The sequence below is a fragment of the Ascaphus truei genome, chromosome 5, assembly GCF_040206685.1.
Source record: "Ascaphus truei isolate aAscTru1 chromosome 5, aAscTru1.hap1, whole genome shotgun sequence".
NCBI classification, from domain to species: Eukaryota; Metazoa; Chordata; class Amphibia; order Anura; family Ascaphidae; genus Ascaphus; species Ascaphus truei.
This window is the reverse complement of record NC_134487.1, coordinates 2,375,270-2,393,563: the sequence shown is the minus strand read 5'-3', so window position 1 is coordinate 2,393,563 and position 18,294 is coordinate 2,375,270. Positions and strand designations below refer to the sequence as shown.

Sequence of the window (18,294 nt, the reverse complement as noted above, 5' to 3'; positions counted from 1 at the left end):
TGACTGCGGGGTCTTTGCGCTGCTTGGGGGGGATATGATGTTACCCAGTGCAGTTTATATTTAACACATATTACTTTCTCTCTCCCCTCCGCTGACCCCGCCTCTTCATTCCCTTCTCCTCCTTCTCTCAACCCTTCCATTCTCCATATTTATATCCTCCTTTCCCTGTCCCTCTAATGTCTGCATCCCTTCCCCTCCTTTCCCCTCTCCTTCTCCCTTTCCCTCTCCTTGTCCCTTCTCCCTTCCCTCTCCTTCTCCCTTTCCCTCTCCTTCTCCTTCTCCTTTCCCCTCTCCTTGTCCCTTCTCCTCTCCTTCTCCTTTCCTCTCCTTCTCCCTTTCCCTCTCCTTCCCCTCTCTTCCCTTTCCATCTCCTTCTCCCTTTCCCCTCTCCTTCTCCCTTTCCCTCTCCTTGTCCCTTCTCCCTTCCCTCTCCTTCTCCCTTTTCTCCTTTCCCCTCTCCTCCTTTCCCCTCTCCTTGTCCCTTCTCCTCTCCTTCTCCTTTCCTCTCCTCTCCTCCCCTCTCCTTCTCCCTTCCTCTCTCCTTCTCCATTCCACTCTCCTTCTCCCTTCCTCTCTCCTCCATTCCTCTCTCCTTCTTTCTTCCCCTCTCCTCCCTTCCTCTCTCCTTCTCTCTTCCTCTCTCCTTCTCCCTTCCCCTCTCCTCCGTTCCTCTCTCCTTCCCCTTTCCTCTCTCCTTCTCCCTTCCTCTCTCCTTCTCCCTTCCTCTCTCCTTCTCCCTTCCTCTCTCCTTCTCCCTTCCTCTCTCCTTCTCCCTTCCTCTCTCCTTCTCCATTCCTCTCTCCTTCTCCATTCCTCTCTCCTTCTCCTTTCCTCTCTCCTCCCTTCCTCTCTCCTCCTTTCCACACTCCTCCCTTCCTCACTCCTTCTCCCTTCCTCTCTCCTTCTCCTTTCCTCTCTCCTTCTCTCTTCCTCTCCTTCTCCCTTCCCCTCTCCTTCTCCATTGCTCTCTCCTTCTCCCTTCCTCTCTCCTTCTCCCTTCCTCTCTCCTTCTCTCTTTTTTTCTTACAATGTCTCTTCTTTTCTCTTTCTGTCCTTCATCCCTCTGCTTTCTTTTCTCTTCCTCCTTTCTCGCACTTGTTTTACCCCTGGCTTCTTCACTACATCCATCTTTATTCTCTCTGTCTCACGCCCTCCTCCGCTCTCCTGCCTCTCCCTTTCCTTCTCTCTCTCGCCCCGTCACAGCTTGTTCAGCAGTCTGGGAGAACTGCACACCATTTCCCAGCGCAGCTACGGAACGTCCTACACCGTGCGTCCCGGGAGCCGCCATCCTCTGACCCGCCGTTCCCCCAGCCCTGTGCCACCTTCTTCTGAGAGGGTGGAACCCTTGGGGGGTACTCGCTCTTACACCCTCACACCGCCTACTATCCTAAAGTCCTCCAGCCTCTCAATTCCTCACGAACCCAAGGAAGTACGCTTTGTGGTACGGAGCGTCAGTGCCCGGAGCCGTTCTCCCTCCCCCTCCTCGGGGCATCCCTTGCACCCGTCCCGACCCTTCCTTCAGAAGCCCCTCTCGCTCTGGAATAAGTATGATGTGGGCGACTGGCTGGAGAGTCTGAACCTGTCCGAGCATCGGCTCAAGTTCCAGGACAACGAGATTGAGGGCTCCCACCTTCCCGCGCTCACCAAGGATGACTTCGTGGAGCTGGGGGTCACCCGTGTTGGGCACCGCATGAATATCGAGCGCGCCCTGCGCCAACTGAGCCCCAGCTGACACGGCCAGCAACTGTGGCACTGCCACGCCCCAGGAGAGCAACTGCGCATACGCCCGGGGGGAGGAATCACTGCGCACACACACGGGGGGGAGGAATCACTGCGCACACACACGGGGGGGATACATGTCGCACTACACACACAAACGTACTCACCATAACATGTGCGAGTGTGATCACACTTAGCCTGTCACATGCAGATACACACTAATACACACAACATTCTCATACATAATGACAGACAATCCCCCCTCTCCCTGTGCGGTGCAGTGGGGCCCAGATACTGACCTCCCCCCCGAGGAGGAGGTGGGGAGGAGAGTCAGTCTGCAGGGTCTCAGGGCCAGGTCACTGTGTGTTCATTCCACCTTTTTAACTTGATTAACAAGGGATCACAGTCGGACAGAAAGCTCCGTCTGCGGGTGACGGGAGACAGGAGGTTTATCTGCAAACCTCCCTCACCAACAAGGCCTGACTGAAGTCCTGGAGAGATTGGGCTGGAAGAGGCAGCCGCTCCCAGCTGCCGCCACTGTGGGGACGCTTTTTATGCATCTTTTTAATTAGCTATATATTTGAAGAAAGAAAGGACTTTACCTACATATATATATCTCATATATATATCTCTATATATATATATATATCTCTATACACAATACCCTCTCACTGGACTTTTTATATACGGCAGATCTGGGGATGTGCAGACACCGCGTGTTCCCCGGGGATGTGTAGGCACCGCGTGTTCCCCTGGGATGTGTGGGCACCGCGTGTTCCCCGGGGATGTGTAGGCACCGCGTGTTCCCCGGGGATGTGTAGGCACCGCGTGTTCCCCGGGGATGTGTAGGCACCGCGTGTCCCACACTGGGTCATTCTGGGGTTGGGGACTTTTTGGTTTGTTCAGCTTTTTTATTGGAGGTTTTGCGTGTTCTTACAATAAACCCCTCGTCACGCCACCAGCATTATTTGAAACCTCTGGGAATTGCATCTCTGTTTTGGGGGCACATTACATTTTGTGGGGTGCCATTATTTGGGCTTATTTTAGAGGAGTTCACTTTTTAGTTCAATGTCATATTTTCTTGCACATGGGGAGGTAGTAACCCTGTGCCGTCCATCCAATGAGGCGGGGGCAGTAAGCGTGGGCCGTCCATCAAATGAGGCGGGGTATTAAACGTGGGCCGTCCATCCAATGAGGCGGGGGCAGTACACGTGGGCCGTCCATCCAATGAGGCGGGGGCAGTAAGCGTGGGCCGTCCATCCAATGAGGCGGGGGTATTAACCGTGGGCCTTCCATCCAATGAGGCGGGGGTATTAAACGTGGGCCGTCCATCCAATGAGGCGGGAGACCTGTTTATTTGTGATGTGCGCGGCTGTTCTCCGCTCTGGAGAGGAACATTGTTTTTTAGTGTGTTATATTCGTTTCATCTTTCATTTAATGTGATATTTATTCCATGGGGAATTTTTTATTCTGACATTACATACAGATTTGTGGTGGGTTTTTAGGGTTATATTTGGCTAAAGGGAGTTCGTCATTGGTTTGGGGTTTTATTTAATTACTTGCGGTAACATTTGAATATAGGGTTTTTATTTAATTTGATGGTAATGATGAATTAGTCCAGGGTTCTGTCTATTCAGGGGTTCTGTCTATTCAGGGGTTCAGGACTAGTAATGGTGTCCTCACCATTTTGCTTTTTTATGGTTTTGCCGGAGAAAGAATAGACCCTCCCCTCACTTCCCCTATTACCCTGAAAAATACCACTCACAATCTCTCTCCCACCGCAGCGATTTCCCAGGCTCCCCGTGGGCCTGCAGTGCATTTGTGGCTTTTAAAAGCTGCTGATGCACATGACCACTTTTGGGCACTGTTGTGGTCACCTGTCTCCTGCAGTGCCTCAGAAATTGTCATTATCCTGGGACCATTGCCTGAGCAGGAGGGAGGAACACGGAGCCGGCTGGATGCTCTCCTGTACTGTCTGTGCACCTGAGGTTGGGTTTCCCCGAGGGTGAGCGGCCTGGATCCGGTGTGCCTTACTGCCATGATAATCGCTTCAGGTCCCTAGCGGGGAGATACAATCTGATGATATCCCTCTTCCTGCAGTGCCTTATCGCCATTGTGGAGCTTCGACAAGACCCTCTGACTGTGCTACACAAGCTGCCCTTGGAGCAGAAGAACAGCCCCCAAGATATAGCGATCGCTGCTGCTTCTCCGACTGGATGTATACAGCCCAACCCATACACATCCAAGGGCGTATCTATCCAGCTCCCTGATGGGCAGAGGGACATCACTGAGCCAGGTTACCATAGCAACACATTTCAGCCAGGAAGGACAGTATACTCCAAAATACAAAAATATTATGTGTTAAGTCTTAATAGAAACCCTCCCCGGCTTCCATCTGCCGCTTGTCACTTATTCTTCCGGTAAAACAGGTTACTGTACCACCCGACATGTATTGTGTATGACCATGGAGTAAGGTGGAGAGCTCTGCTCGGATTGCTTCAGTGACGTCACACCCGGAGACCAGTCACTCACACAGAAGATAAGGGTTAGTTTACTGTGGAAACCAGTCTAGCAGAACAACAAAGGGAAACGCAGCCGCCCCTATTTTGCGGATGTTTTTGGCCGTAACAAGGACTGGGGTGTCAGTATCTTCCTATCCTCTTCACCACGCGGTGTAGCATGAACGCCAAAGAGTCGTCCTGAGAACACACGCAGAAATCTGCGGAAGGGAAGATTGTATTAACTAGAAACCACGCTGAGAAACTCAGAACACGCGCAGTACACAACACGTGAGAAAACATAAGAATACTAGGAAAAGAACTGGAAAAAATATATATCTGAGGAACTGAACCACTCATAAAGTGACAATAAAATACTCTGGAACCAATTAGAGAAATGCCTTGGAATCAAAAAGGGGGAAAATACGGCTTCATAACGCAAAGTGAAATAAAACAAGCTGGTAATAAAACTACTATCACTAACTACTATAAAAGTACAAATGTAACTAAATATTACAATCCTGACATAAAAGTAACTTAAACATACTTCAAATACTCAGATAAATGGAAATCTATATATATACTGTAGAAGTTACAATTCAAAAAGTAGTTTGTCCCATAAAGTTGTGGTTTACAGTAGGTTTTGGTACCGTGTAATGGATACCATTATATTACATAAATATTACCATCTAATGGATACCATTATATTACATAAATATTACCGTCTAATGGATACCATGGTAGTAGGCAGATCTTTACAAAACCTCTCGAGTCTCCTTGTAAGAGAAAAGAAACTCGTGTGAAAATGTATTCATCCAGAGAGTACTTTTTGTACGAATGTGGCAACTAGAAATGCTAATGATAAGCTGCAAATATACAAACAGTACAATAAATACTCAAACTGGAAGGAACTATTACTCCGATACTCAAAGAGAAAATACTCAGAAACTAGGCGTAAATATAATACTAATACTCAAAGAGAAAATACTCAGAAACTGGAAGGAACTATTACTCCGAAACTCAACGAGTAAATACTCTAAAAATGAAAAGAAATTACAGTATCTTTTAAAACTAAAACAGAAAATTCTCTAATGGAAGGGAAACAATACTCAGGATTTCAAAGCAAAGAATACTCGGAAACCAAAACTAAACAATATTCAAAACAGAAAAGAAATACTGCAAAATGAAAAATACTCAGAAACTGAAAGGAAAAGGAATGAAAACCATACTCAAAAACCGAGATAAAAATATTTGTAAATTGAAAGGAAAGAGTACTCATAAATACTGTAAGAAAGGAAGAAAATACTCATACACTAAAAGGATACTCAAATAAACAATACTCTGCAAGTAAGATAAAGAAAACATACTAAAAATATTAAGTGGAATAATTGTGCCAAAAAGTGAAAAACAAATATCAAGACGCTGAAATGAATACAGAAAAAATAGAAATCGTACATCTGTATACCTTTCTATACACCGCTTCCATATTGTGTTGATATGTTATATGCACTGGGTACAATGTACAGTATATAGCCCCTTTGTTACTCTCTCTGGCCCCTGCCAAACCTTACTTGTTTGTTCATGGATACTTTGTACTGAGTATTAAGCAGCGCTCCCCTTACTCCAGCCGATAATCCCTCCGTGTGTCCTCCCTTCAATCATCAGAAAGTTCTCTCTTCTTTTTCCGGCTTTGCCTCAGCTTGAAGGGGAGTTAGGGGTGTTTGTGGTGTTTGTCCGGTCGGAAGGGTTTGGGATTTTGCCATAAATATCATCTGGTGCTAATTAGAGGGGGTTGTGGTTTAATCTGCCCCCCTCATATCTTAATCTTTTTAAGGCTTTCATATTGAGTGTGTGTTTCCCACAGAGTACTGCACAGCTACTGGGGCACTTCCTGGATGTGTTGAGAGGACTTGAGATTAGTGGGGAAAGGCATAGGGAGGATTTCCAGAAGAACATATTAAGCCCAGTCACGGAAGAGATGGTTCTGGGTTTATCTCCAAGTGACTCCTTTCCCCGGTTCTTTTACATGTGCGGCAGCATGGGGGGGAGGCGGGTGGGGGAGCATGCTTGTCACATTGTGCTTTGGGACTGTATGACCAAAGAGAATATATAATAGGACATTACTGCTAGCACAGCACAGTCACGTGGCATGATGGGGGAAAATAATAGGTTTCTCTGAATTCATGGAGTTTTGTTTTCCAGATGTGATCCGTCCTGACAAGTTATTCCTAATGAGACATGCAGTTTAATGTACTCTGAAGGCGCCTCTCCAATAATCCCTGCCTAATAAACCCATCCTAATAAGATGAACATCAGGTACCCGTCCCTGTTAGACTGGCTTAATAAGAGTGTATTGATGGGTTTGCCATAATGAGGAACTCCGCTCATCACAAAGCATGAGTAATGAGCACAACGGAATAAGGCATTTATAGGATGTGAACATATTCCCATTGAGATTCCTAATAAACCCAGACTAACAAGGCATCTAACTTAACATATATACCTAATTATCCTGGCCTAAGAAAATCACCCGAATAAGGTCAACTTTAAGAACTGGTTCCAGACCAACCTAATGAGATGGTAGTCATGGAACCTTTCAATTTCACATTTCCAAATGAAGATTTTCGAAGATGAGCCCTGAAACCCTTGTATAAAGCGGAGGTGTGAAATGAAACCTTTGTATAAAGCGGAGGTGTGAAATGAAACCTTTCTGATACTGTAAACTCCGTAAAATGAGTTGTCTAAAGCAGCATGTTCTTAGGAAGCTTCCTGGCAGCCTAATGAGTAGTTGAGATCGGATCTGCCTAAACAATCACGTACTGAACATGCTCCAATGTACTGTAGCCTCTCTAATAAACTTTACCAAAAGACCACTTTCTGATAAACCAAACAATGCCTCTCAATGAGACCTCCCAAGTAACTCTTTAATGGCCTCTGCTAGGAAGTACTTTTCCTGATTAGCAGTGCCTGATGCCTACTTGTCTGGTTGGGACTAATGATTTAATGTTTGTTCTCATAAGGTCCTCTGTCTAGCAGTCCCAAGCTAATGAGATTCCCAGTCATCTTTCAACATTAGGGAGTTCACCATGCAGACACACCTAGAATCCGAACTCTCCCCACTTAGGATGGACAATTCCACCCTGTGCAATATTTATTTTTTATTTATTTATGAACCTTATGTAGAGTTGCCAACGCGCCCAACATAATACAGTTGAGAACGCACAGACACCGTGAATCCCTGCCTCATAATACCTACAATCTTTCTTTGTGTGGATAAGGGACAGCCTCTCATCAATGCTGGTTTATGCACAAAGGTTTTGGTGATAGCATGATATGCGATAAGAATTTGGGGTAACTGAGCGTGGGAAATAGAGGTTCTTTTCCCTTGTACTGATGGGAGTATTGGCAGATAGGGCAGAGTATTTGGGGGTATTGTTGCTCGGTGTTGGTAAGGACAGGTTGTGTGTGGGTGTTGGTGGTGAGAGCAGGATATGTGAGTGCAGCTCCTCTGACATTAAAGGCAGAGTATGTCGGAGTATTCCTCCTGATGGTGGTGAGAGCAGGATATGTGAGTGCAGCTCCTCTGACATTAAAGGCAGGGTATGTCGGGGTATTCCTAATGATGGTGATGTACGGGAGAGGTGTTATTCTTACTTCGTGTTATTGATGGCAGCGGGTGCTCTTTATCTGGGTGCTGGTAAGGGTGCGGTATCTGCGTTTCCGCTAATACCCCTGCACAGGGTGTTATTCGGTGTTCTGGATGATGTAATAAATTTTTAAGAAATGCTCTCTGTGTCAGAGTTTTATTTCCAGCACTGACATACAGTATCACGTTGTCCCAGAAAACCAAGCGCACACACCCTTGTGATTTAAACCGAGTGGACACACTTGTCAGGGTAAGAGAAATACATGGATACAGTCCTGTGATTAGGTGCAGCCCCGGAAGTGGACTTAATCCAAGTCCACAGATAGCACCGGAGCGCACTCAGATCGTGGGGTATATAAAACGAGAGAAATTCACATATAGTGCAATAACGTTTTGTGAAGAAGTGATTTAGAATATAGCATGGTCACTCACATATTCCATGAGTGAAAGATAGCCGTGCGGTTGTGTAGAGCAGGGGTGTGCAAACTATTTGAGCTTTGCCCCACACCCCCCCTGCTTGCTCCCCCCGGTGCTCGCACCCCCCTTACCTCATTTCGCAGGGTCAAATGACTCCGCGCGGTCGTGACATCACGCCATAACCCCGCAGCATCATTTGACGCTACGTTGCCATGGCGACGCATCACACCACGCTTCTGAATCCCGGTAAATTAGTTACAGAGGCCTCCGTGATCCCCGGCATTTAATTTAAAGGCCTTGGGGAAGAGGGCGGGGCCTCTTCAACTGCCCGCACCCCTCCAGGAAAATGGCGCGCCTCGCAGTTTGCGCACCCCCCTCATACAGTGTTCTTGTAGAGACGTCTGTCAGAACTAGATGTATATTGCAGAGGAGCGGGGAGAGGAGCGGGGAGAGGAGATTCCCATGTATGGAAAAATAGAGGATACAAATAATGGGGCAGGTTACTTTGTAACAATATTAATTAAAATAAGTATTACACTCACAAGCAGTATGTGAACTCAAGCAGTGGGACCACCCACGGTTAGACAGTGGAGAAAGGACAGCTTTCCCTCACTTCTAGTCCACCTGCGACGGCCGACCACAGGGGAACATGGCAATGTCCAAGGATGGAGGAACTTATTCTTGGCTTGGGATTTCTACAATCAGTCCACCAGCAGCTAGGAAGATCCTCGTGTAGTCTGTGTTACTCACCATACGCGTTTCGCTTCGCTAGAGCTTCCTCGGGGGTTGAAAATAATGTCTTCTTCCTCTATCTTTTAAATGTCCCATCGCGTATGATGACGTCATGACGCATGCTGCACGTCCGTGACGTCACGGCACACCACGCGCACCATACACAATTTGGTAGTCAGGGTAACAGTTGCAGCAGGGTTGGATTCTGTGAGCCAGCCCTGAACAAGGCGTCAGCCAATCACATAGGCAGGCAGCATGTCCGCGGCGTCATGACGCACCACACACAATCCAGTGAACATGGTGACAATCGAACACAAGGCTAAACTGCAAGGAGCAGCCCGAGCAAGATTGCAGCCAATTACGGGGGATAAACTGCACACAGGCAGGAACTAACAATATAGGAAACTTTACATGAGCCACAGAAACGATCAGTTCTATAAATAAAAACGAGTTGGAATACAAATGCCACATTGGGGAATATATTAGAAATTGAATATTAAAACATTTAGGGGCCTGTGCTATGAGCGTTCATAAGCCACTTATCAGCCAAAATGCCTATTGCTATTCAGTTAGCCTCGGTAAGTTTGGCGATAAAAGAATGAATCGCTACATTTTGAGCCTTCAAAAAAAAAAATCGCCGATAAGCCACTTATCGGCAAGTTCTGAAACTCGTGCCATTCTAGTAGCTCGATTAGTTATCGAGGCCTATCGCGGCTCTAGAATGGCGAGTTTCTCCCAAAATGGCGTGAGGCTGGTGAGAGGCAGCGAGACGAGACTCGGAAAAAAATATGTTTTTTCCTGCATGGGATTGATGCCGGGGGTCTCCGGAGCTGATAATAATATTAGCACCGGAGACCCCCGGCATGAATCCCATGCAATAAAAATGCTTTTACAGTCAACTTTATTACCTTAGTGGCTAACTGTGGGTGTCTGTGGTCCCCGCGGGTCCCCGCTGGCCTGCGGTACCAATCCCGTGGCCAAATTTCCCCCCCCCCCCCAATACATTGAAATAAATACATCCCTCCACTCCCCAAAAACATACAGTACAGTAATGGGCAAAATAACTATTATCTAGATATGGATAATAGCTCATTTGCCCATTATAAAATAAAACATTAGCCAGCCAGCATAAAGTACAGTAAATAAATCTTTCTACTTACTCCTGCCATCATAAAAGGGCGTCCTCGTCAGCATACTCCAGGTCCATGTTGCCACGCCTGTTTGCCCGCAGACCAGGCTAGACCCCAGTACTGAGGTGGGAACGGTATGATACCACACACCCACAGCAGTGGGAGCAAGCCCGGAGTGTGGTATGGCGTTGCTGGGCCTGTTGGAAGAGTTGTTAGTTATACTTGCAACGCTTGGGGATGTCTGTAAGAGTAGTCGTGTCCGTGTGCCAATGTCCAGGAGTCCAGAGGTTAGAATCGTCAGAGTATAAGCCAGGTCCTAGGATGCCAGAGGTAAGCGAAGTAGTATGCGTAGCAGGGTTCACAGGGATACCAGAGAGAAAAGTAGTCCAGGACAAGCAGGGGTCAAAGCCAGGGAAATCCAAGATAACACAGGAGCAGGAAACAACAGGAACACAGAGGGAGCACAGCATAGGTCAGCTACACACAGGGAAACAGGAACTATGCAGAGCGGGGAAGAAGTGGACAGACAGGGGTTATAAAGGAGGGCATACAAATGGGAGAGAGGGGAGGAGTAGAGAGAGAAGTGGGAGACGACAGGGATAGGACAGGGAGAGAAGAGGAGGAGACAGAAGGGGCAGTCAGGGGAATGGCCTGGAGGGCTTGGGAGGCGGAGACAGGGGAAACAGGATAAGAAGAGTATGTTGCAACCTGTGCGCGCGCATCCCCATCTTACAGAGGGCGCGCGCACAGGTTGCAACACAGGGGCGGCCCGCACGGAGCAAGGGAAGACCGCAGGAGGGGCACGGAGCCCAGAGGAGGGGAACGCGCGCATGACTTTTGACCGCGAGACGGCATGCACAGGCAGAGAGGAGGGAGCAGGTGAGTCAGCGGAGGAGCGTGTGCGCGCGCCCTCTGTGGGCTGCGGGAGCGCACGAGCAGGACGCGTCACCAGGCGCGCGGAACGCCACGCCGCAGGCACCACGCAGGGAGGAGGCAACGGGATGGACGCCACCACAGGGGGAGGTAATGCGGGCACTGCGGGAGAGAGGGAGCGGGGAGGATCATAGCAGGGACTCAGGGCCCGTGTGGGTATGCGAGACCTGCGGGGAGCGCGCTGCGGCAAAGGGAGAGAGGTGGAAGGCAAAGGAGAGGAGTGGGAAGGAGTAGGAAGGGCAACAAGAAGGGGAAGGAATCTCCTGAGTCGTCACACATGTCCTCCGATGCCAGCAAGAATACTGTGAGGATTGGACCGCGGCCCCGCCCCGTGACGCGTCCTGTGATGCATTGGGTGACGCCCCTCACGCGTGCACTGCACGTGAATGCTGTAGTACTCCTGCCGGCTCCGGACCAAGGCTCTGCAACCGTGCCACGTCCCGTGACGTAACGGAGGATGCTCCTGTCTTCACTACATGTCGGTGTTGCATGACCAGAAACACTTGGGGGGTTAATGCTGACCACATCAATTACTCCACAGCTGTGATACCCTCCGCCCCTGCCTATCAGTACACAGCTGTGATACCCTCCGCCCCTGCCTATCAGTACACAGCTGTGACACCCTCCTCCCCTGCCTATCAGTACACAGCTGTGATACCCTCCTCCCCTGCCTATCAGTACACAGCTGTGATACCCTCCGCCCCTGCCTATCAGTACACAGCTGTGATACCCTCCGCCCCTGCCTATCAGTACACAGCTGTGATACCCTCCGCCCCTGCCTATCAGTACACAGCTGTGATACCCTCCTCCCCTGCCTATCAGTACACAGCTGTGATACCCTCCGCCCCTGCCTATCAGTACACAGCTGTGATACCCTCCGCCCCTGCCTATCAGTACACAGCTGTGATACCCTCCGCCCCTGCCTATCAGTACACAGCTGTGATACCCTCAGCCCCTGCCTATCAGTACACAGCTGTGACACCCTCAGCCCCTGCCTATCAGTACACAGCTGTGACACCCTCCGCCCCTGCCTATCAGTACACAGCTGTGATACCCTCCGCCCCTGCCTATAAGTACACAGCTGTGATACCCTCCGCCCCTGCCTATCAGTACACAGCTGTGATACCCTCAGCCCCTGCCTATCAGTACACAGCTGTGATACCCTCCGCCCCTGCCTATCAGTACACAGCTGTGATACCCTCCGCCCCTGCCTATCAGTACACAGCTGTGATACCCTCAGCCCCTGCCTATCAGTACACAGCTGTGATACCCTCAGCCCCTGCCTATCAGTACACAGCTGTGACACCCTCCGCCCCTGCCTATCAGTACACAGCTGTGATACCCTCCGCCCCTGCCTATCAGTACACAGCTGTGATACCCTCAGCCCCTGCCTATCAGTACACAGCTGTGATACCCTCCGCCCCTGCCTATCAGTACACAGCTGTGATACCCTCCGCCCCTGCCTATCAGTACACAGCTGTGACACCCTCAGCCCCTGCCTATCAGTACACAGCTGTGATACCCTCCGCCCCTGCCTATCAGTACACAGCTGTGACACCCTTCGCCCCTGCCTATCAGTACACAGCTGTGACACCCTCCGCCCCTGCCTATCAGTACACAGCTGTGATACCCTCCGCCCCTGCCTATCAGTACACAGCTGTGACACCCTTCGCCCCTGCCTATCAGTACACAGCTGTGATACCCTCTGCCCCTGCCTATCAGTACACAGCTGTGACACCCTCCGCCCCTGCCTATCAGTACACAGCTGTGATACCCTCCTCCCCTGCCTATCAGTACACAGCTGTGATACCCTCCGCCCCTGCCTATCAGTACACAGCTGTGATACCCTCTGCCCCTGCCTATCAGTACACAGCTGTGATACCCTCCGCCCCTGCCTATCAGTACACAGCTGTGATACCCTTCGCCCCTGCCTATCAGTACACAGCTGTGATACCCTTCGCCCCTGCCTATCAGTACACAGCTGTGATACCCTTCGCCCCTGCCTATCAGTACACAGCTGTGACACCCTCCGCCCCTGCCTATCAGTACACAGCTGTGACACCCTCCGCCCCTGCCTATCAGTACACAGCTGTGACACCCTCCGCCCCTGCCTATCAGTACACAGCTGTGACACCCTTCGCCCCTGCCTATCAGTACACAGCTGTGATACCCTCCGCCCCTGCCTATCAGTACACAGCTGTGATACCCTTCGCCCCTGCCTATCAGTACACAGCTGTGATACCCTTCGCCCCTGCCTATCAGTACACAGCTGTGATACCCTTCGCCCCTGCCTATCAGTACACAGCTGTGATACCCTTCGCCCCTGCCTATCAGTACACAGCTGTGACACCCTCCGCCCCTGCCTATCAGTACACAGCTGTGACACCCTCCGCCCCTGCCTATCAGTACACAGCTGTGACACCCTCCGCCCCTGCCTATCAGTACACAGCTGTGATACCCTTCGCCCCTGCCTATCAGTACACAGCTGTGATACCCTTCGCCCCTGCCTATCAGTACACAGCTGTGACACCCTCCGCCCCTGCCTATCAGTACACAGCTGTGACACCCTCCGCCCCTGCCTATCAGTACACAGCTGTGACACCCTCCGCCCCTGCCTATCAGTACACAGCTGTGACACCCTCCGCCCCTGCCTATCAGTACACAGCTGTGACACCCTTCGCCCCTGCCTATCAGTACACAGCCTACCTATAATTATATTGTGGTGAAGAAAAGAACTTGGGTGCTAACTCTGTGTCTATATAAGAAAAGATTAAAACCAATGATATTCAATATTACCGTAATGGGTCACCCACTTGGGCCCTTACTGGAATGTGAGCTCCTGTTGCTCAACCCCACTAGGATGTATCCAGGATCCTTGGAATATGTAAACACAAGAAAAATTAGGGGAGCACAGGGTGAATAAACGAAATCCAAAATATGTAAACACAAAAACAGACAATGCTCTATGGGGAATGGTTATCCTTGTAACCAGACCGTCACAGACACTACATGTGTTAACAGATTGTGTGCACTTTGGCTAAATACTGCAGGGACCAGGTTGGGGTACTAAATTCAAAGATAATATTATTTATTTATTTATAAAATATTTTACCAGGAAGTAATACATTGAGAGTTACCTCTCGTTTTCACGTATGTCCTGGGCACAGAGTAAAACAAATAATACATGGTTACAAGTACAGTTACATAAATGAGCAGGGTATACATTATATACAAGACATTGCGTGCACAGTTAAAGAAAATATATATTATGAGCGTACACTGGCGACACAGTTTATTACACTGCGGCCAGATCCGCAAGCCGGGAGATTTCCCGGCTTGCTAGTGGCCGCCCCTCGGCGTGCCGCGCGTCATAGACGCGCGGTCACGCGTCTTCGGGAGCGTGCGCCCCCTGCACGCGCGTCCAGGGGCTCCCCGAGGGAGCCCTGGTGTCCCGCGATCGCGGGACAGCGGCAGGGGGTTCCGGGGGACCCGGTGGACCCGGCAGCGGTAGGGAGAGCGCCCCGATCGGAGGGCGCTCTTCCGCTGCTTCGGCGCGCGCCCGTCACTCTCGGGCGCGCGCCAGGCTACTGCTGCGGCACAGAACGGGCAAATGCTCGAATAAACTGTGCCGCAGCAGTATGAAACAGTTACAGACCAGGTTAAAATGTGAGACAGCCTTAGATTTGTAAGAACTTAAGCTGGTGGCGGCTGTGAGAGTCTCTGGTAGGTTGTTCCAGTTTTGGGGTGCACGGTAGGAGAAGGATGAACGTCCGGATACTTTGTTGAGCCTTGGGACCATGAACAGTCTTTTGGAGTCTGATCTCAGGTGATAGGTGCTGCATGTGGTAGGGGTGAGCTTGTTCAGGTAGCTGGGTAGCTGGCCCAGAAAGTATTTGAGGGTGAGACAGGAAAGGTGAACTTTGCGCCTAGACTCTAGTGATGACCAATCTAGTTTTTGAGCATTTCGCAGAGATGTGTGGTTATAGTTGCATTGGAGAACAAAACGACAAATTGAATTGTAGAGGGTGTCAAGTTTGCTAAGGTGGGTTTGAGGAGCCGAGCCATATACTATGTCTCCATAGTCAATAATTGGCATTAGCATCTGCTGTGCAATACGCTTTCTGACCAGGAGACTTAGGGAGGATTTGTTCCTGTAAAGTACCCCTAGTTTGGCATAGGTCTTGGTTGTCAGGGTATCAATGTGCATCCCGAATGTTAAGTGGGAGTCAAACCATAAGCCCAGGTATTTAAAACTAGTGACAGGTGTTAGGGTGGTGTTAGCGTTGGTTCTAATCAGGAGCTCAGTCACTGGAAGCTTTACAAATTTAGTCTTGGTCCCAAATACCATTGTTACAGTCTTGTCAGTGTTTAAAAACAGTTTGTTTTGGGAAATCCAGTTTTCGAGTCTTAAAAAGTCAGACTGAAGTATGTGTTGAAGGTCAGAGAGGCTATGGCTGTGTGCATATAGGATTGTGTCATCTGCATACATGTGTATTGAGGCTTCCTTACACGCTGTGGGAAGATCATTAATGAACACTGAGAAGAGTAGGGGCCCCAGAACAGAGCCTTGCGGGACACCACAGGTGATATCCAGGGGGTTGGAGTTAGAGCCTGAGATGGACACATGTTGGGATCTTCCTGATAGTTAGGACTGAAACCAGTTTAAAGCATGTTTCCCTATTCCAGAGCTCTGGAGTTTGTTAAGCAGGATAACATGATCAACTGTGTCAAAAGCCTTTGCAAAATCTAGGAATACTGCACCAGTGAGTTGTCCCCGTTCCATTCCACACTGGATTTCATTGCAAACTTTTAGCAGGGTAGTTACGGTGGAGTGTTTGGGACGAAACCCAGACTGGAATTGGCTAGGGAAATTTGTCTGCAGACAGGATAGAGTTGACTATGGACGCAATTGGTTTGGCAATGGCTGGGGCACCAAGTCGTAGGAACCTAGATTGTAGTAAGTCGGGTCCACATTGGCTGCTTAGTTTTAGTTTGAGGAGCGCTTGTGTAATCTCCTCTTCAGATACTGGGCTAAATTGAAAATTGTGGGCAGTGTTGGGAGGGGGTGGGACTGTAGGGATACTCCCAGGATGAGATTCATGTTTGGGGGTCTTGCTGCGTTTCGCTAATAAGTTAGTGGCACACCCCACAAAGTAATCATTGAATGCATTTGCAATGTCAGTGGGGTTTCAGAGTAATATCCCCCTTAGTGATATTACTAGGTTGTTGATGGTTAGGAGGCTGGAATATATTGTTGATAACCTTCCAGAAGTTAGCTGGGTTTGATGTATTTTGGTGGAGATTGTCAGAGTAATATTGTGCTTTTGCATGCCTTGTTTGCCTTGTGCACATGTTCCGCATGCATCTGTAGTGATTGAGATCCTTGGTAGTGCCAGTTACTTTGTAGCTTTTCCACAAGGCATCCCTGAACTGGTAGAGTGCTATAAGGTCAGGTGTAACCCATGGAAGGTGGGCCCCCCGTACCCTTATTTTGCGTAGTGGAGCATGGGTATCGCAGAGTTTTAAGAACTCGGACTGGAAATAGTCGAGCGCAGAATCGGGGTCGGGAATTAAATCGAATCTGTGCCATGGGCAGTTGGTAAGGTCATCCAGAAACTGTTGTGGGTTAAAGTTTTTAAATGTTCTAGTGAGGAGAACTTTAGGGCTTGATTGGGGCGGTTTAATTTTCCTTACACAGTACACTATTGCATGGTCACTGAAAATGTCAGGAAGGATGCCAGAGGATTGGATTCTGCTGGGGTTTGAGGAGAGAATCCAGTCTAGCAAGGAATGGTTATGCGATTTCAGGTTTATCCGTGTGGGTTGGGAAATGAGTTGTGATAGGTTAAGTGACTTGAGTTGTATCTGGATTTTGTGGTTTTTAGGGTCAAGCCAATTGAAGTTGAAATCCCCAAGAACTAGCAGCTCACTCTTCTCATTCAGAGAGGAAATGGAGCCAAGAAACTGGGTGATATCAGCCAGGGATTGTAGAGGGGCTTTAGGGGGGCGGTAGATTCCAGCAAGCAAGATAAGCTTAGAAAAGGGGAGGCAGATTCTGTCAACTAGAGTTTCAAAAGAGGGTGAGCTTGGTGGGCAACATTACTTACCTGGCCATGTGTAAGTACAAGGATCCTCAGATTTCTTTGCTGCAGCCTCCTCTCAGATCTGTGGGGATGTCTTTGGTGCCTTTATGTATCCTCAGACACCGCTTTTGAGCCTGTAGGTGCTATGCACACTAGTCCGTCACGTTGTCCTTCCCCGTAGTCGAGTTAGAAGTATGGAGAATATTTTAGATAGAAATACAGTACATTTATTGGTATAATAAAATAACACTCACATAGAGAAAGTCCGTTTCAGCAGCAGCAGCAGCAGAGTCCCCCCGCACCCACCTGCCAGGAGATCCCTGCTGCTGCGTCCGGTTTGCAGGGCTGAGACGCGAGCTGGACGGACACCTACGGAAGCCTCCACAGGACAGGAATAGAGCAACGCGTTTCGCCGTCCACCACGGCATCGTCAGGCTCAGATGCAGGATGCTTCTAGTATGTCCTTTCGTGATCTATATAGACCATCCTTAATTGTCTGATAATGTCCACATGTGCTGGATGCTTTCTGTATTAAAAGTTTTGTTCCGTTGTAATCAGACTAACAGCTCATTGGCTGGTAATGGTATTGACATCCTTGTTTGGTAGATGCAGTCAAAGATGCAGTCCTCAATTGTTTTTGACATATTTGAATATTACAACCTTTGCTAGCACACAAACCATCATAAAAATCATTCTGAAATTACTTATTTGTATACATATCTAAAAGGGGGCACTTCTTAGTCATTGTGGATCATTAACCATTTATGGAAAAATCAGACCTACAAGTAGTTTCACAGAAAACCTGTATCACAAAAATCCATAGTCATTAATATATGGGCAATGTAACAACTAGCTGAATCAAAAGACATAAGATGTCCCTATAGACAAACAGAACAGGATACACGACAGAGGTCCGAATGGAGGGACAGAAGGGAGAGATCCCCTACAAGGAAGGAACCAAGAAGTTAGGTTCAGGGCCCGAGAAATCTGGATATAGAGATCAGTTTGATGGATCAAAACACAGATATAGAGAGCGTTCACCACGCAATAGCCCAATTTGGGAACGTACTGGTAGGAGTGGGGCTGCGGTACCTTTTTTAGATCACGCACCTCAATCTATACTCCAGACACAGAAT

General features: G+C 48.8%; 1 protein-coding gene across 1 annotated transcript in view; it reads left to right on the top strand.

Moving 5' to 3' along the window:
• The window catches only part of SHANK3 (SH3 and multiple ankyrin repeat domains 3), a 246,252-nt gene extending 238,229 nt beyond the window's left edge, over positions 1-8,023 (top strand). Inside the window, exon 8 of the mRNA XM_075599237.1 lies at positions 1,204-8,023. Coding sequence (XP_075455352.1) covers positions 1,204-1,732 — 529 coding nt within the window. The 3' untranslated portion in view covers positions 1,733-8,023. The remainder of the gene's footprint in view (positions 1-1,203) is intronic.
• The last annotated feature ends 10,271 nt before the right edge of the window (positions 8,024-18,294 follow it).